This window comes from Mobula birostris, chromosome 23 (assembly GCF_030028105.1).
Source record: "Mobula birostris isolate sMobBir1 chromosome 23, sMobBir1.hap1, whole genome shotgun sequence".
Lineage (NCBI taxonomy): Eukaryota > Metazoa > Chordata > Chondrichthyes > Myliobatiformes > Myliobatidae > Mobula > Mobula birostris.
The window spans coordinates 13,672,031-13,692,604 of NC_092392.1; the positions used below are offsets into that span (position 1 = coordinate 13,672,031).

Consider the following 20,574-nt stretch of genomic DNA (forward strand, 5'->3'; position numbering starts at 1 on the left):
TTCCGCAACTTCTCAATCAGGATTGTGGTATTAAATGCTGAGCTATAGTCGATGAACAGCATCCTGACGTAGGTGTTTTGTGTTGTCTAGGTGGTCTAAAGCCATGTGAAGAGCCATTGAGATTGTGTCTGCCGTTGACCTATTGTGGTGATAGGCAAATTTCAATGGGTCCAGGTCCTTGCTGATGCAGGAGTTTAGTCTAGTCACGACCAACCTCTCAAAGCATTTCATCACTGTCGGTGTGAGTGCTACTGGGTAATAGTCATTAAGGCAGCCCACATTATTCTTCTTAGGCACTGGTATAATTGTTGCCTTTTTGAAGCAAGTGGGAACTTCCACCTGTTGCAGTGAGAGGTTGAAAATGTCCTTGAATACCCCCACTAGCTAGTTGGCACAGGTTTTCAGAGCCTTCCAGGTACTCCATCGGAACCTTCCGCTTTGGGAGGGTTTACTCTCTTTAAGGACAGCCTAACATCGGCCTCTGAGACAGAGATCACAGGGTCATCAGGTGCAGCAGGGATCTTCACAGCTGTAGTTGTGTTCTCCCTTTCAAAGCGTGCATAGAAGGCACTGAGTTCACCTGGTAGTGAAGCATCGCTGTCATTCATTCTATTGGGTTTCGCTTAGTAGGAAGTAATGTCTTGCAGACTCATGTACAATGTTTCAAATTTATCTCCCAGTAGTTACAAACAACAATAAATCAATTATATTATCATTCAACTGACCTATCATGCAAAGATAGTAAAAAAAAAGAGAATTACTCTTCCACAAGAGTCCATGTTAATGCTTACATTTTCTTTCCACTGTCAACCATTTCTGAAAGCAGGTCTCTTCTGAGAGGATGTGCGTGCAGCTCGGGAGGCTGCTAAGATAGCCATGGGCACTATGCAGTTCTTTTTCAAATAACAATATTTCATCCACCATGTGACAAAACAGGCTATCATCATAGAGGAGCTTTGGAATATCAGCAGACATCTTCTCCAAAACCAGCATTACAAGACCCCGTGAGAACTCCAGCTAAATAACAAAGACAGGTGGAAACATGTTATTTGAATAAATTAGACTAAATACTGCCAAGTTTCATAATAAGATTTGAAGGTTAAAATATACAGTAACCTGATAATACTTTATGCGATTGTAGATTTTTATACCATACCATTTTTATAGCTGTGTAAATAACATGTATTAGTTAAAAAAGCAACACCAATCGAAAATAAAAATAAAGAAAAAAAATAGCTGATGGTGGGAACCTAAAATAAAAGCAGAAAATGCTGGAAATACTCAGCCCACATTTGCGGGAGGAGAAATAAAATTAATATTTTAAGTTGAAGATACTTTGTTAGAACTGACAGTTTTTTCAACTTAAAATGTTTACTCTGTTTCCCTTCGTGCAAGTGTAATGTAATCCAATTCAGTTGTCCTATCTCTTCCAATTTTAATTTCAAAATTTGAATAATAACTTCATTATTCAAAAAATGAATAATCGAAAATCAATTCAAAGGCTGCCATTTGTTCAGGTGATTAAGCGTGTTATAAATATGTTAATGAAAGTGGTTCCTTTAGATTGTCATAGCCGTGGGAATAGTGGGGATAAGCTCCCACTACCCATTAAATGCTCCCAATGGTGTGTGTCTCAAATAGCCTCTGACAACCAAATCCACCTCCTGGTCTTCGCATGTGGCTTAGCTACTAAGCCTGGTGGAACCATTTCTACAGGCAGAAGGGGCAAAAGCAGTAGTTCCTTAATACTAGTCACATCAGGCACACGGTGCTCATTAGCCCTGGCTGCAGCTCATCTAGAAGGAAAATGCTCATCCCAAACCTCCGCTTCCTTGTGGCTATACCCACTCATGGCAAAGGCTTTGGGAGTAAACCCAGAGGTAAAAATCGGAGCTGGAGTCCTTAAGGCAATCCTATGTTGAGTTCAATGTCGACAGGCAACTCCTGTGATGCCACAGGTGCCAAACTGTATCAGTCTCTGCCCTTCCCTTGGATTTACCAGCTGCATGAAGAAAGGGAGCCTGCAACATAGGGAACAGCTTGCTCTTTATATCTTATTGCCCTGCTTTACATATCATGTAGACATCTAGGGTGCAATATCCATGGTCAGCCCCAACTCATGGAAGGCCTCGTAATGAAAGTGCTCAAATTCACAATGATTTTTATAAAAGGTGATTCTAAGAATTTGTAAACGGAAATATGGTTGGAGCATAATTATGCAAAGGTTCAAAGGAAATAGAATGCTGGATTGAGAAATAAATTATCCTCACAGAACATTCTCACTAATTTGAAATATTTTGGAAGAGAATTTTTAAGAGATAATTGAATAAACTATCTTTTCCACAACACAAACAACTCATTTTCTAACTTTTATCATATACTTCCTTTGTCTTTCAACAATAAAAATGTGTAACATCTAGTTTATAAGCTGTAAGATCTTATTAAGATAAAAAAAACAGTATTAACAGTAATACTCCACAGCACCTGCCTCTTAGCTCCAATAATCCGGTTTCAGTAGTGACCTCTGGTGCTCTGTGGTGTTTGTACACTTCCCCTGTGATCGCAGACGATTTCTGAGTGCCCTCCAAGGACAGGCCCATTCATAAGTTAATTGCCCAGAGTGAATTTCTCCAAGTGTGTAGGTGAGTGGTGAAATCTAAGGGGAGTTGATCGGAATGTTGGCAAAATAAAATAGGATCAATGTAGGATTAGTGCAAATGGTTATCTGTGCTCAGCATGGGCTCGGTGGACTGAAAAATCCGTTCTGGTGCTTTAAAAATTTGTAACTCCAATATAACTGATTGCTAGAAATCTTAATTCTCTGTATAAAACCTTACCCTGGCGTCTAAAGGAGAGCCTGTTTTATCTATAATGGGCTGAATTTTCTGTTCCAAAAACTTGGTATGGTTTCCAATCCACATTAGGACCTGCGTCAGATACCACTCTGGCTGCAGAAATAGAAAATAACTTGTATTTTACCAGTTCCAACAATATTCCTGATGCTTAAAACACACTTAATATTAAGATTTGAACTTAGCACAACTTTTAGAATGTGGATTCGCACAATTCAAAAGTAAGCAACACACAGTTCTCAGTAGAAGCTAGGTTAAAAACTCTATATCTTGTCACTAGGATTAACTTTATTGTAAGTTACTCAGTTCAAAATAACTGGTTAAAATACTAAAATGACAAATATAAATCAGCACTGTAGATTTATATTCATGTAGAAATAATTTTTATGACATATGTCCAAAAATGACGGTATTTTCTTCTGCACATTGACTCCAGGAAAATGTAAACTATTGGAATGTTTACTGAAGCAAAGGCAGTGAAAACGAAACTCAAGCTTTTATTTAAATGAATGAAGTTTACATAGTGACTCATGAAACAAATATTAGCCAATACTTCATTTTGCATTTCATATTTTGCATACTCTGTAATGACACAAAATGAAGCCATTTGGTCCATTGAGTTTATGTCAGTTTTCAGAACAATTTCTGCATTTATTTCTCTATAAGCTTTTGGAGAAAGGAACAATTTACTATGTGGAATTCTGTTGATAGAGACCAATGCATCACTTAATAAGTTGAAAACTGCCAAATTGTTGGTTTAGTTTTGGGCTGCGAGAACATGAGCTGCAAAGTGATAGGAGGAAAAGGTAAATGGTTGGAGAAGAAGGAATCTGATGTGAGAGGAGAGTCGACCATGGAAGAAAAGGAAGGAGCAAGGGCATCAGGAGGAGGTGACAGGTAGGTGAGGAGAAGAGAAGTAGTAAGAGGGGAGCGAGAGTGTGGAGAAAGGGTCAATGGAAGAAAAGTGAAGAGGGAGGGGAAAAATTACTGCAAGTTAGAGAAATCAACGTTTGTGCCATTAAGATCAAGGCTACCCAGACAGAGTATGAGGTGTTGCTCCTGCAACCTGAGAGCGGCCTCATCATGGCAGTAGAAGATGCATGAAACGACATGTCAGAATGGAAATGGGGATTGGAATTAAAATGCTTGGCTACTAGGAAACCAGATGCTCAACAAAGCTGCTATGGGAGATCTCACGGATAGAGGCGGCCACATCAAAAGCACTGAATACAGTAACCGACCCCAACAGATTCGTAGGTGAAGTGCTGCCTTACCTGGAAAGATTGCTTGGGGCCCTGAATGAAAGTGAGGGAGGAGGTGAATGGGCAGGTGTAGGATTTGGGTTGCTTGCAGGGATTGTGTCAGGAAGGAGATTGGTGGGGAGGGATGAATGGACAAGGGAATCATGGAAGGAGTGATCTCTGCAGAAAGCAGAGGTAAAGATGTACTTGGTGGTAGGAATTTTTAAGAGCAACTTGTAAGAGCATTTGTCTAGATCTTCAAATGTCAAAAATGAAAACCTCACAAAGAACAAATAGGGATAGTAAATCAAAAATTTGAAATAGACAATTCTGGCTATAATAGAATTCAGTGCATTATTTTATATCAAATATAAGTTTCAAAAAATTTTAAACCTTAGTTAGCATATTTGTTTGTCTGTTGCCAGAAAAATGGTATTTAAATCTCTTCTGTAGTGGTAGTAACATAAGCTGAATGGGAATTGCAAGAGGCAGAGACGGTGGAATATCATACTTCTCTGGCAACTGCTTCGGTTTAGTTATTAGTTCATCTCTACATCAATGAGTTAAGGTTAATTTCAGTCCAATTCAAAAAGGATATTAAAACAAAACTCTTAAAAACGTCAGTGAAAGGCACCATGTACTTGCAAAAATACAGGTTATTTTTCCAGAAATGCTTATATATAATTACTTCATTAAAGATAGTTGTACTACAGTTGTTAATAACAATAAAATCTAACATTTGAATAAAGCAGAAAGATAACTCCTCTTATACTGTAAACTGAAAAATAAAAGGCAACCAATAAAACCCAAAACCTGAGACCAAAGTGCTGTTTGGCACATATTTATGATGAACAAAGAATTTCTGTAAACTGGCAGTCAGATGCTTAGTGTTCGCAACATCAGCTTTTTTTTTTGGACTTTCAAGGAATTCCAACGCAAGCTTTCAGCAACAACACAATATGACTGACAAATATTTATCACCATCTCCTGGTCTAAAGTAGTTGCTACATCAGAAAAGCGTAACCTTCAGAAACCATGAAGAGTAAAATCGAAATAAGTATTTCTTGGCTAGTCCTATTAACAACTTCAACTGTCGGCAATTTTGAAAATTAGCTAAAACACAGGTCAACATTTTTGAACATTTTCAAAATGTTATTACATTTCCTATGCTTGTTCTGCATTAATAAGGTATATTTTTATTTTTTCTTCTATTCCGCCTCCATAGTAGATAGAATTTGCTGATTTTCAAGTATCTCACAGGTGTCTATTCATCTTTGACTGAGGAGCCAATTTGAACTGTGAAATTTGGAAGTTCACCTGGCACAAGAAAAATCTCAAAAGAGCACCCTTGTACTCACACTAGTTTACCCAATTGTGAACTTAAAGTTAGCGCTTAATGATGACAAAATGTAATAGAACTATTTTTATATTTTTCCAGCAACTTGTGATTTGGAGGTAAATCCATATTTAAGTAAGATAACTTTGTTAGTGTAAATGAAAAAGGATACGATGTCTGCAGCTTGAGGAGTTGAATGAATACTGTTTCTAAGTTGTTGTTGAGTTCTGTTGAATTTCCCACTGATGCCACTGCAAGAGTCTGGGATTGCTGGGGTCCAATGAAAGGCCAATGCAGTTGCTTTAGAATTTCATCAAAATCACTATGTGGAAGAAATAGTCAATGAATCTTTTCAAACAGATTTCTCGCTTCCAAATATTTATATATAATGAGTTATTTATAATAAAAACATAACCAAATGCAGCAGTGATCCTGCTCCCAAGCTGCAGTAACTTTTGCTGATTTATTTACAAGGACATGCAGGTCATTGAATTTCCTTATAACCATAGAATAAAAACTTTATTACAGTTGAACATAGCTAGTTTTTGAAGCCTCTGAAGAAGCTAGGAGTGAAAGGAGGAATATTACCAAGATTGCATAAAATTTTATAGTATCTTGTACTCTACCACTTTAATAAATAAAGTATTAAAATAATTTTTTCTTATCCATTTCCCTAATAATTTATTTCTGTTGCCGAGTTTAAAAAAGGTAGAAAACAACATGTTTTTAAAAAATATACAGTATAGAAATGACTTTAAAATATGTTGTTCAAGGGAATCTGGAAATACTTGTACATAAAACAATAAAAGTTAACATCTAAGTACCGCAAGCTATTAGGAGAACAAACAGCTATCATAAAGACTTCTTACCAAAATTATACAGGACCCAGATAATACTGCATCTGGAATATTGTGTACAGGTCTAGTCTTCCAACTTAAGGAAGGGTATGCTTACAGTAGAGGAAATGCAAGGTTTACTAGATTAATTTCTGCGTTGGGAGTCTGTCCTTTGAGATGACGTTAAACAGACTACTGCCATACACTGATGTTTTGAATGAAAGGTGTTCAAATTGAAGTATACAAACTTCTGGCAGGGCTTGACAGGTTAACGTAGGGATAATGTTCCTCCTGCTTTAACTATCTAGTACTGAAGGCATAACATCATAAACAAAACTACTGGTCATTCAAGTCTGAGTTTAAAAGAAATTTCTTCCCTTGAAGGGTGGTGAAGCATAGGAATTCATGGAGTTGAGGAAGCTCAGCCACTAAGTATATAAAAAATAATGGTTGTCTGTTTCCTGTGATCCTCTTAAACTCAAAAAAGTTTGGTATCCTGTTCACCTGAGGGGACCAAGACATTGAAAAGATCCACGGAGTGCAATGGAGGGTAATGGTGTGGGCAAGATCATGCTTCTGTCTCCATCACTATGGGATCAAAGATCAACTGTGTGTGCTTCAGCACAGTAGAATTTACAGCAGAATGACATGGTCCTGCACTCAAAATCCTCCTCCTGGGAAATTGTGCACTAAGAACCACCAAAGGAGTCTCAGAAAATTAAAATCCATCAACATCAGCAACTCTACCCAAACAAGTGATGACTCTCCGAAGTTCTTTGAGAAGGAAGCCAGGATTCCAGGTTGGCTGAAGGCTTCAGGACCTTGTTCTCAGAATGTATTTGCCAGGAAGGTAAAACTGGCAGTAGCTGGAGTGGGGAAATGGGGAAAAGAAAGCAGGATTGAGAGGAAATGAAAAGACAGTAGATGAAGGACCATTGTGTTCTTTTTCCAATTGCTCACCATCTTGACTTGAAAATATACTTTCATTGTTTCTGAGTTTAAGCTCCATAACTCGTGGGATTCAGCACATTACTTTCTCAAAGAAATTAAATAAATACAATACTAATACCAAAACATCTATGTTTTTAATGGGGGAAGACAATTGAGAGAGAGGAGGAAGACAGAGTGGCAACAGAGAAAGTGGGAACAGTAGGAAGACTGACGAGGAAGTGGTTGCAGGAAAATGATGCAGGTGAGATCATACATTTACTTGATCATTGTGTCTGTCTGCTTGGGATACGCATGAATGCATATTTACATATCTGCAAGGTGTAAGCGCAGCCTGTTACCCATTTATTTTGGACTTCCTTGCTTTTGGATAAAGGGCTTGCACTATTAGCACTGTGTAGCAGCAGATTTGCAACAGCCAACTCATTCTGTACTAATTATCACACAGATAGTTTTCTCAGAAACAATTCAAGATAGGTGGAGTTGTGGATAATGAGGTAGGTTTTCAAAGCTTGCAGAGAGATTTAGACCACTTAGAAGAGTGGACTGAAAGATGGCAGATGGAGTTTAATGCTGATAAATGTGAGGTGCTACATTTTGGTAGGACTAATCAAAATAGGGCATACATGGTAAATGGTAGGGCATTGAAGAATGCAGTAGAACAGAGGAATCTAGGAATAATGGTGCATAGTTCCCTGAAGGTGGAATCTCATGTGGATAGGGTGGTGAAGAAAGCTTTTGGTATGCTGGCCTTTATAAATCAGAGCATTGAGTAGAGGAGTTGGGATGTAACGTTGAAATTGTATAAGGCATTGGTGAGGCCAAATTTGGAGTATTGTGTACAGTTCTGGTCACCGAATTATAGGAAAGATGTCAATAAAATTGAGGGAGTACAGAGGAGATTTACTAGAATGTTACCTGGGTTTCATCTCCTAAGTTACAGGGAAAGGCTGAACAAGTTGGTTCTTTATTTTTTGGAGTGTAGAAGGTTCAGGGGGGACTTGATAGAGGTATTAAGAATTTTGAGGGGGATAGATAGAGTTGACGTGGATAGGCTTTTTCCACTGAGAGTGGGGGAGATTCAAACAAGAGGACATGAGTTGAGAGTTAAAAGGCAAAAGTTTAGGGGTAACATGAGGGGGAACTTCTTTACTCAGAGAGTGGTAGCTGTGTGGAACGAACTTCCAGCAGAAGTGGTTGAGGCAGGTTCGATGTCGTCATTTAAAGTTAAATTGGATAGCTATATGGACAGGAAAGGAATGGAGGGCTACGGGCCGAGTGCAGGCCGGTGGGACTAGGTGAGAGTGAGAGTTCGGCACAGACTAGAAGAGCCGAGATGGCCTGTTTCCATGCTGTAATTGTTATATGGTTGATCCAGTGCTCTGGAACTACATAAGTAGAAATATTCAAGATATTTGGGTCTTGGAAATTAAGGGGATTAAGAGAAAAGGGAAACTGACATGGAAGCAATGATCTTACTGAAAGGCTGAGCAGTTTGAGGGCCAAATAGCCTACTCTTTTATATTCTACATAAAATATTAGAGAATCTAGAAAATATTAACAATTGATAACTGTAGGAGATCTTTAAGTTAACTTTTAAAAGAAAAATATGACCACTTGCTTTTCAGAAATTTCACAACATATTTTATTCTATTACATCCAACATTAAAATTGCTAATTGATTTTATCCCTAGTAACCAATATTTCATTTTTTTCAATACTCACTTAGTCAGTCTGTCCTTGAGAATTTTATGCCAAAATTTGACAGTGGATCTTATGAAACTGAGCAGATGAGTGCAAGATGATTCTTGAAGCTTTATGTCTAATTCTGCCATGGAAACCAGAGTGTTGGCAGCATCTGAGACACTATTTGTCATTAGGTGCTGTTGAATACAATCACTGGAGAGAAAATATAATATTTTAAGAGTAGAATTTACAAGTTAAAAAATACAAAAAAAGTGCACAGAATAAATTTAATAATGAACTTGAGAAAATTCACATTCTCACTAGAATTATGGTGAAGGGTGATTTAAGTCATTGCCTAACTTCAACTCTTTTCAAAACGATGGGATTTAATACTAAAGAGATAACCCAAGAAAGCAGAGCCTCTGTTAAATAAGAATGAAAGAAATAATAGTAGCCTCTCTGCTTAACAGACAATGCCTTGCCCTCAGCATCAATTCAGTGAATACACAACTTCAAACATAGATCTGTCTTTAGGTCCAGAAACCTAAACAATGCGCACTTATCTGGTGTGTTGCCAACAAAGCCCTCTACAACCGCACAGGACTTATTTCTGTAAGGTGAGTATCTTACATTAAAGATATAGATCTTACATTAACTTACCAAGCACAGTAGACTCCACTGAGCCAAAGGTTAATTCTACTGGATTACTAATCAAAAGAAATATGAACACAATAAACCAGGTACTCTGAATTAAGAATATACTTCTGTGAATTGTAAAGAGCAGCTCAGTGATAGAATTCAGACCATAAAATATAGGAGCAGAGGTAGGCCATTCGGCCCATCGAGTCTGCTCCGCCACTCAATCATGGGCTGATCCAATTCTTCCAGTCATTCCCCACTCCCCTGCCCCATACCCCTTGATGCCCTGGGTAATCAAGAACATATCTATCTCTTCCTTAAATGCACCCAATGACTTGGCCTCTACAGCCGCTCACGGCAACAAGTTCCATAGATTTACTACCCTCTGACTAAAGTAATTTCTCCGCATCTCAGTTCTAAATGGACATCCTTCAATTCTGAAGTCGTGCCCTCTTGTCCTAGAATCCAATACCATGGGAAATAACTTTGCTATATCTAATCTGTTCAGGCCTTTTAACATTCAGAATGTTTGTATGAGATACCCTTCATTCTCCTGAACTCCAAGGAATACAGCACAACAGCTGCCAGATGTTCCTCATACAGTAACCCTTTCATTCCTGGAAACATTCTTGTGAATCTTCTCTAAATCCTCTCCAATGTCAGTATACCCTTTCTAAAATAAGGAGCCCAAAACTGCACACAATACTCCAAGTGTGGTCTCACGAGTGCTGTTGGACTCCGGCCATATTCCACTGCTGTTGGACTCCGGCCATATTCCACCGAGATACAACACTGGGAGTCACGAGAGGTTGTTCCTGCCTGTGGCCATTGAACTTTGCAGCTCCTCCCGTGGAGGGTCAGACACCCTAAGCCAATAGGCTGGTCCTGGACTTATTTCCATCTGGCATAGTTTGCATATTGTTGTTTGATTGTTTGTGGTTTTTGTATTGCTATATTTATGCTCTATTCTTGGTTGGTGCAACTGTAACGAAACCCAATTTCCCTCGGGATCAATAAAGTATATCAATCTATCTATCTATCTAATAGAACCTCAACATCATATCCCTGCTCTTATATTCTATACCTCTAGAAATGAATGCCAACACTGCATTCACCTTCTTCACAACTGACTCAACCTGGAGGTTAACCTTTAGGGTATCTTGCACAAGGACTCCCAAGTCCCTTTGCATCTCTGCATTTTGAATTCTCTGCCAATCTAAATAATAGTCTGCCTGTTTATTTCTTCCATCAAGGTGCATGACCATACACTTTCCAACGTTGTATTTCATTTGCCACTTCTTTGCCCATTCCCTTAAACTACCCAAGTCTGTCTGCAGGCTCTCTGTTTGCTCAATACTACCCGATCCTCCTGCTACCTTTGTATAATCAGCAAATTTAGTCACAAATCCATTAATACTGTAGTCCAATTCATTCACATACATCGTAAAAAGCAGCCGTCCCAACACCAACTCCTGTGGAACTCCACTGGTAACCAGCAGCCAGCCAGAATAGGATCCCTTTATTCCCACTCTCTGTTTTCTGTCGACCAGCCAATGCCGCAACTTCCCTGTAATTCCATGGGCTCTTATCTTGCTAAGCAGCCTCATATGCTGCACCTTGTCAAAGGTCTTCTGAAAATCCAAGTACACCGCATCTACTACATCTCCTTTGTCTACCCTGCTTGTAATTTCCCCAAAGAATTGCAGTAGGTTTGTCAGGCAGGATTTTCAGAAACCATGCTGGCTTTGGCTTATCTTGTCATATGCCTCCATGTACTCCGTAATCTCATCCTTAACAATCGATTCCAACAACTTCCCAACCACTGATGTCAGATTAACAGGTCTGTAGCTTCCTTTCTGCTGTCTCCCACCCTGCTTAAATAGCGGAGTAACATTTGCAATTTTCCAGTCATCCAGTACAATGTCAGAATCTATCGATTCTTGAAAGGTCATCGTTAATGCCTCTGCAATCTCTCCAGCCACTTCCTTCAGAACCCGAGGGTGCATTCCATCAGGTCCAGGAGATTTACCCACCCTCAGACCAGTAAGTTTCCTGAGCACCTTCTCAGTCATAATTTTCACTGTACGAACTTCAGTGTCAGGGAATGTCCGGTATACTGCAGACGTCTTCCACTGTGAAGACTGAAGCAAAATATGCATTCAGTTCCTCTGCCAGCTCTGCATCTCTCATTACAATATCTCCAGTGTCATTTTGTATTGGTCCTATATCTACCCTCAACTCTCTTTTACCCTTTATATACTTAAAAAAGCTTATAGTATCTTCTTTGATTTTAGTCGCCAGCTTCCTTTCATAATTCATCTTTTCCTTCCGAATAACCTTCTTAGTTTCCTTCTGCAAGTTTTTAAAAGCTTCCCAATCCTCTATCTTCCCACTAGCTCTGGCTTCCTTGTATGCCCTCTCTTTTGCTTTAACTTTGGCCACAGTAGTGTCCTTCTTCCCTTTGAAAATTTCTTCTTATTTGGAATATATCTGTCTTGCACTTCCCTTATTTTTTGCAGAAACTCCAGCCATTGCTGCTTTGCTGTCCTTCCTGTAGCTGTCCCTTTCCATTCAACTTCGGCCAGTTCCCCTCTCATGCCATTGTAATTTCCTTTATTCCACTGAAATACCGACACACTGGATTTTATTTTTTCCCCTCTCAGATTTCAATGTGAAATCGATCACATTATGATCACTGTTTCTTAAGGGTTCCTTAACCTTAAGCTCTCTTATCACCTCCGGATCATTGCACAACACCCAATTTAGCACACCTGAACCATCAGTGAGCTCAACAACAAGCTGTTCTAAAAAGCCATCCCTTAGACATTCTACAAATCCAACCAGCAATCCTGATCTCTAGTGAAGTCTTTGAAGTTTGCATATGACTGCACAGGTTTCCTCCGACATCCCAAAAGTATGGTAGGCATAATTAGCCTTATAAATTACCTTGCATGTAGGTGAATGATACAACCTTGGAGGGATCAGTCGGAATGTGGGGAAAGATGTTATTGAGAAACTTAGTGGGGAATTGGGATTTCTCTGTGAGTTTGCCTAAACTGGACTGTCACAAGAAAATATGAAAAGTGAGGAAAAATTTGTTTCAGAATTTGATCAAACAAGAAGAAGCATAAAAATAAGCTGAACCTTCATAAAACATTGGACTGACTTCAAATGGAATATCCTATTAAATTCTGGTCACATTACAGGAGGTGAGAGAGAGCACTATAGAGGACTGAAGAGATGCTAGGACTATTTTCTTTGGAAAGAGACGGCTCAAGGGAGACTTAATAGAGGTATAAAAATGAAGAAAGATTTGAACAAAGTGGATATGGGGAGAAAAAAATTGCAAGGCTTGGGAGAAAAGGCCATTGGGAGCAACCAGTTGTTGTTCTGGTAGAGTGCTGATACAGTCACTATGAGTTGAATGGCCTCTTCTGCACATAATCTATCATAAGCAAAGAGCCGGACTCCTGCAGAGAACTGAACTAAATACAATAGACAATTAATACTCAGTAACACTACAGACAGTATTAGGCTTTATGTCAACCTAAAAAGCAAAGCAGAGGTGAGACAAGTTGACAATATCGCCAAAAGTAGCACTATCAGGTCATCATACAGCTATTCAAACAGCATCCCTGACATTCACTCTATACATCTACTATAATCTTTTTTTAAAATCTCACACTGAACAGGATTTCATAAATATGAATTCTTGTAAACTCAAAGTCAAAGATCCTTTCTCATAGTTTCTCAGGCACATTTACCTTAACTCTTCTATCTGTGAAATCCATTTCAAGTACCAGAGGTGCCGCTCAATCTCTTCAATCTGTCCAATCAATACTCTCAATTCTTCCATTAAAGGCTGGGCTGTAAGTAGATGGTTGTCGATAGACTCAGCTAAGGCTGCCTTTTTCATAAGAATGCCACGTAGTAACTTCTTGGAGTTTTCAGCATTCTTGAAAGCATTTTCAATTTTCTTTGGCACTTCAGATGAGACAGTAAGAACCTATATCAATTTTAACACAAAAGTTAAAATTAGACAAATGACATTACAGAGATGTGTGTTTTATAAATCTTTACTTCAGCTTAAAAATACATGGCATTCCAAATATAGTTTTTAGGCTAACCTTGCAAGAAGGATTGGAATTTGCTCATATGCATATACAAAGGGCAAAAATTCCACATAACTGTTTTAAAATCAGAAATTCAGCTACATCTTGGGACAAAAGCACCTTCACCCAGAGACTGCATTCTAAATTGCAGGAAGATATCCAGACAAGGAATGACGATAGGGTTTCTGTTAACAGTGTAGGGTATGTATTTTCCACAGAGACAAAAAAAAATGAAGTGGCTCTCACTCCAAGCCATCTACACTTAATTTGGGGATGCAGTACCTTTTCAATCTTTTTATTAATGTCAAAATATTGAACCTAACGGAATATTAATACAGAGCTATTGGGATTACATTGTTAATAATTAGCATATATAAATATAAACTCAGTTAACACACAGATATTAAACCTCCCAAAATCTTACAGAATACAAATATAGGAAACCAGTGCCAGTACACAACATTTCCGAGAAGAAATTAACTACATTCCTGAACACTCCTGAGGAGTACTCATCAAAACACAGAAGTTACTGGAAGATTTTCATGACTGAAACTGCCTCTGTGTTTCACATCCAATGTTAGAATATCAATTTATTTTTAATTTCTAGCAGATCATACTGGGAAGTATGTTCTGGCAGCAACACACAGAAAATGCTGGAGGAACTCAGCCGGTCAGGTAGCATCTGTAATTTGTGCCAAATTAGATATAGCATGTATCTGGCTTTACCAGCTGCAAAAGCAATTCTCGTGATAGGGCTCAATTGCAGCGCCATTCTTTAAGGAGTCTACGTCCTTCCTGTGGAATGTGTGGGTTTTCTCTAGGCCTTCTGGTTCCCCCCACAGTCCAAAGATAAATCGGGTAGGTTAATCAATCATTGTCAATTGTCCCATGATTAGGTTAGGGTTAATTGGGTTTGTCAGGGGTTGCTGGGACAGTGAGGCTCAAAGGGCCGACTCCAAGTTGTAAGCTAAATAAACACAAATTCCTGACTGGAAGGAACCTGAAGAGCCAACCTCAAGCATGAAGTTTTCATTACAGATTTCATTACAAATGTTGGACAAGCTGTTCACCACTAGGTAGGCCATACTGAATTGTCAAATGGGGCTTCCATGGCACGCAGCACATATCTCTATCATTATGTGAGAGAGATGCAAGTCATTCTTAAGATCCCCACTTTCAATGTTATACTAATGTTTAATATCTCTGAAAAGATTAATTGTTCAGCATGGAGCAGTAATTTTAATGGGACAGTTTTGCTTATGTTTTGATTTACACTGAATGTTTAGGTCTCAATTCAAGAAGTTCAACTCATTTAATAAGGTAGGAAAAGCCAGGAGGTCCTGAAGAGAGAATTTAGGGAGCTAGGTAGAAAGCTGAAAAGCAGGACCATCAGCGTATCTCTAGATTGCTGCCTGTGCCATGCACTAGTGAGGATAAGAACAGGATGATTTTGGCAGATGAATGCATGGCTGAGAAACTGGTGCAGGCAGCAGGGTTTCAAATTTCTAGGTTATTGGGATCTCTTCTGGGAAAGACATATTGGGGAGGCTTTAAACTAATTTGGCAGGGGGGGTGGGAACCAGAGTGATAGGGCTGAAGATAGAGCTGTTGGTTTACAAGGAGAGGCAGTATGAGGTGAGACTTTCAGGAAGAACAGGCAGATGATAGGGCAAAATTGCAATCAGTGAGATAAGCTGTAGTGTCAAAGGCAGACAAAATCAAAATGGGAGACGGATACAGGACTTGAATGTTATACTTGAATGCATGCATTATACGGAATAAGAGATGATCTTGTAGCACAGCACAGAGATTGACAAGTACGACGTTGAGGGCTTCACAGAGTCACGGCTGAAAGAAGAGTACACCTGGGAGCTCAACATCCAAGGATGCACATTGGACAGGCAGCTATGTAGAGAGGGTGTTGAAAGGACAGGCAGCAATGTAGAGGGGGTGTCATGGCTCTGATGGCAAAAAATGAAATCAAATCCTTAGAGAGTTAAAATGGAAGATGCAAAATTCTAGTGCGACGGCATTACTAACGACCATTCAAGAATCAATAGATCCTGGTTGGCTTTGGGAGGACTGGGAAATGGCAAATGTCATTCCACTCTTCAAGAAGGGAGGGAGATAGAAGAAAGGAAATTACAGGCCAGTTAGTCTGACCTCTGTAGTTGGGAAAATGTTGGGAGTTAATCGTAAAGGATGTGGTTTCAGGGTACATGGAGGCACATGATAAAATAGGCCAGAGTCAGCATGGTTTCCTTAAGGGAAAATCTTGCCTGACAAATCTGTTGGAATTTTTTGAGGAAATAACAAGAACAGGCAAAGGTGGTTCAGTGAATGTTGTGTACTTGAATTTTCAGAAGGCCTTTAACAAGGCGCTGCTTAACAAGAGCCCATGGTATTACATGGAAAGATATTAGCATGGACAGAGCAGTGGCTGATTGGCAGGAGGCAAAGAGTGGGAATAAAGGGAGCCTTTTCTAATTGGCTGCCAGTGACTAGTAGTGTTCCACAGGGGTTGGGGTTGGGACTGCTTCCTTTTACATTGTATGTCAGTGATTTGGATGACATAATACAAAGGCAGGTAAAGGGGCAGGTAGGATTGAGAAAGCAGCGAGGCTGCAGAAGGACTTAAACAGATTAGGAGAATGGTCAAAGAAGTGACAGTTGGAAAACAGTCTCAAGAATTGTATGGTCAGGGACCTTGGTACAAGGAATAAGATCATAGACTATTTCCTAAACAGGGAGAAAATTAAAAGGGACTTTGGAGTCCTCGTGCAGGATTCCTTAAAGGCTAACTTGCAGGTTGAGTCAATGATGAGGAAGGCAATTGCATTGTTAGCATTCATTTTGAGAGGACTAGAGTATAAAAACCAGGATGTAATTCTGAGGCTTTAAAGGGACTGGTGAGGCCCCACTTGGGGTATTGTAAGCAGTTTTAGGCCCCTGATTTAAGAAAGGATGGGCTGACATTGGAAAGGGTTCAGAGCAGGTTCACAAGAATGATTCCGAGAATGAAAGGCATCGTATGAGGAGCAATTGATGGCTCTGGGCCTGTTCTCGCTGGAATTTAGAAGAATGAGGGGGGCATCTCATTGAAACCTATCGAATGTTGAAAGGCCTAGAAAGTGGATGTGGAAAGGATGTTTCCTATAGTGCAGGATAAGACAGCCTCAGAATAGAAGGACGTCCTTTTAGAACAGAGATGAGGAAGAATTTGTTTAGCAAGAGGATGATGAATCTGTGGAACTTGCTGCCACAGGTGGCTGTGGAGACCAGGTCTTTGGGTTTACTTAAGGCAGATGTTGACAGGTTCATGTTAGTCAGGATGTGAAAGGTTATGGGGAGAAGGCAGGAGAATGGGTTTGAGAGGGAAATGGATCAGTCACGATGTAATGGCAAAGAAGAAATTCTGCTCCTATGACTTATAGTCTTAATTATTGTTTTACTGAAATTTTCTATCACACACAAATATCTCTCAGGCTCACAAAATGCATCAACAAATGAAAGCTAAATGAATTGAAATACATTACGTCCAGATCACAACCAACTAAATAGAATCAAAGTCAAAAAACATTTATTATCAATACAAGAAAGTATAAATTATACAACCTTGAGATTTGTCTGCTTACAGGCAGCCACAAAGCAAGAAACCCAAAAGAACCCAATCGAAAAAGAAAATCCAACATCCAAAGCAGAGAAAAACAATAAAACACAAATTATGCAAACAGCAACAGCATTCGGAACCAAATTGAGTCCATAGACCCCGAATCCTCCAAGCAGCCGGAGTAGGCCCAAAGCCTCGGTCCTAGTACATCACGGAGTGGGCAAATCACCGTGAAGCTCACAGACACAAAGCGCGTAACAGCGGAAGCAGTCCCACGGACTCAGTGCCGCAGAGAGAGGAGCGAACATTGCATGAGGGCAAGCAAAATCAGCCCAACCCTCCCCTCCAGATCTGACACCCTGCCTTTACAATTAATGTGGACCGATGCTTAAATTATGCAAACCAACAGCAATATGCTCTGGGTGTAGATATACTCCTCCAACAAGCAGATTTGACACTATGTATTTAAAGCACTGTGGTTTAAGTGAGGTATGACAGTGTTAGGACAGGAACAGCATGGGATTTAGAACTAGTTTTGAATCCCATGTCAGACTCCAAGCCAGAAATAATTATGCCAAGAGAAATAACAAATAAAAAAACTAAGTTTTGTAAACATCATGTGATTTCAATTTTAATAGGTTTCAATAGGTTCATCTGCTGCATGAAAATAAAATCAAACAAAAGCATTAACTCCTTTCTCTTTCCACTTTTTGATTTTATGCAGACTTTTCTGCTTCTATTTCTTAAAGGAAAGAGCTCTCCGTAAACTAAGGTATAACTTACATCCAATCTGTCTTGTTTGATTCTGTAAGATGTCTGAAGTGGCTCGATGATCAATAATTTTTTTGGTTTTAAACAAACAATTGACAAGATAGGCATCAGATACACCATCCACATCTTAAATTAAAAATTAAAAATGAGAAATTATTGTTGAAGGATATATATTATGTTAATTCAATAGCCATTCATGATGAAGAGGAAATTCAAAGCTCCAGTGTATCAATAATGACCAATAATATTTTAAAAAGGCAGAGATTTGGGAGAAATTTGTCACAGCTGCCCAGTCAACAGAGCTAATTCAATGCTTGTTGACAATGTAGATAATCGTCAGATAACCCCAGGAAGCAAAATGTGTTGCTGTGTTGATCTGGGGAGTGGATCTGGAGTCACTGTGGATATATTAGCCCTAAGGTTTCTTCTATGTTTGATTGGCTCACTTTGTCATGTCTTCTTCCATCTGTCAAAGTTTCCATACAAATACTATCAGTAATACTTAATCAACACTCCATTACAAGACTAGAGTGCTATGCCTCAAATGCTGACTTACAGCTGTAATAAATATAAATCCAATGTTACTATTATGCACAAGTTAAGGGGTCACTAACCTGCCCATTATTTATCCTTGAACCTATGTAATCTGGTCTTTATCACATATGTGTATCATATAGGAATGTCATTTATAAATTACAAGGCAGAAGTATTTCAGTGCCTGTATATGACATAGGACTTCCTGAAAACAAAGCCAAAAATCACCACATAAATACACGGTGTTCCTTACTAAAGAATCATTCTAGGGTCCTAAAATGAAAAGCATATACTGAGAGATTTAATGAAAATTTATTCAATGCCCGTTAATGAAAATCAAATAAACTGCAGAGGGAAACTGAAAATATGAAACTAAAACAGAAAATATTGTAAAAACTCAGGTCCGCATTCATGCAGATTGAAGGTATTGGCTTTTTATCTTTCCACAGATGAAGGTGAATTTCCGACCATTTTCTGCTCTCTGTTCAATACCAGAATTTGTTTGTTCTGAATATAATAATGAATCTTTCTGATATAAGCTCAATATATAATGCAAACCCCATACAATGAATAAAAAACGTTTATCAACAAGTTCTTTCCTTCATATGTAGAAAATTAGAATTATGTAATCTTTCTCAAATGAAACCACTGTTATTTCTAAGCCTTTCATGACACAACTATGAACAAACTTGGGTACCCTCCCTCCTTCCCTTTCCCCTATGGTTCACTCTCCTGTCAGATTCCTTCCTCTTCAAACCTTCACCTTTCCTACCCCCTTAGCTTCACCTAACACCTTCTAGCTAACCTCCTTCCCCTCTTCCATCTCTTTATTCTGGCGTCCCCCCCCCCCATCTTTTTTTTCAGTCTTGAAGAAGGGTCTCGGTCCGAATCATCGATCCTTTATTCATTTCCATAGATACTGCCTGACCTGCTGATTTCCTCCAGTATTTTCTGTGTGTTGTTATGGACACACTTGAAGTATTTTTATAACCGTGATTCCATTTAATGTTCATTTGTTAGTTACTGATGGTTTACATTATTCAAAGCGTGTTACTTTATGAATGAATGTTGGGGATGGAGCACTGAGAAGCTGCAGAACCCCAATGGATCCAGAGGCCGAGGCCTGGGCATCGTACCTGTTCCTCCAGAGTTTTTTTGTACAGCGCTAGTTCCTCTGTTATTTGAGGGAGTTTCTTTAAAGATTTGGGATCATTTCCCAACTCTTTCTGTACGAACTCGGCTACGTATTGCGTTATCTCGCAGCTCCCCTCGTCCACCACAACATCGCCCTCCGCGGCCATTGTGCTGACGTTTGCATCACCAAATCCGGGCACCCAGATGGTTACCGTGGAGATCGGCGGCCGCTCCGAGCAAAAAATGAACGAGACCGAGTCTACTGAGTAAAAAAAGTATTAATTGCTCACACTAATGCCTTTTCCTCTTCCAACTGTGTTTTTTTTTGCAAATCCGCAGAGCAAACTTTGTTTCTGCGACGATCCCCAGAAAGAGGTGGGAACGCATACCGCCTCATGGCGCCTGTGAGAGGTACAACAGCCTACTGTATATAATTGCTGTAGCGGCAATTTTAATATGTATTTTTAAAGTTAAATCTTCTTACGCACATATGCTTGGTTTCGCAATATTATAAACCTAATCCTGACATCGGGTTGTAATTCGTAGTCTTTAACATCTAAAAAATTAACATTCTAATCTAAACACAAAATATTCTGCAGATGCTGGGGTCAAAGCAACACGCACAAAACGCTGCAGGAACTCAGCAGGTCAGGCAGCATCCGTGGAAACGATCAGTCAACGTTTCGAGCCGGAACCCTTCGTCAGGACTGTAGAGGGAAGGGGCAGAGGCCCTATAAAGAAGGTGGGGGGAGGGTGGGAATGAGAAGGCTGGTAGATGCCAGGTCAAAAACCAGTAAGGGGAAAGACCAAGGTATGGGGGTGGGGATAGGCAGAAAAGGTGAAGAAGGAACAGGGGAAAGCACAATGACCATTAA

At 39.4% G+C, this 20,574-nt stretch overlaps 1 protein-coding gene across 2 annotated transcripts in view; it reads right to left on the reverse strand.

The window, feature by feature from the left end:
* The window catches only part of rint1 (RAD50 interactor 1), a 47,804-nt gene extending 27,744 nt beyond the window's left edge, over nt 1–20,060 (reverse strand). Inside the window, exons 1-8 of one of the 2 annotated variants that reach the window (XM_072241294.1) lie at nt 19,990–20,060; nt 18,044–18,157; nt 13,303–13,544; nt 8,939–9,112; nt 5,602–5,751; nt 4,487–4,643; nt 2,838–2,948; nt 792–1,017 (exon numbers count right to left, since the gene is read on the reverse strand). In XM_072241294.1, coding sequence (XP_072097395.1) covers nt 792–1,017; nt 2,838–2,948; nt 4,487–4,643; nt 5,602–5,751; nt 8,939–9,112; nt 13,303–13,544; nt 18,044–18,157 — 1,174 coding nt within the window. In that variant the 5' untranslated portion in view covers nt 19,990–20,060. The other variant, XM_072241293.1, reaches the window with a different exon arrangement.
* Nucleotides 20,061–20,574: the final 514 nt, after the last annotated feature.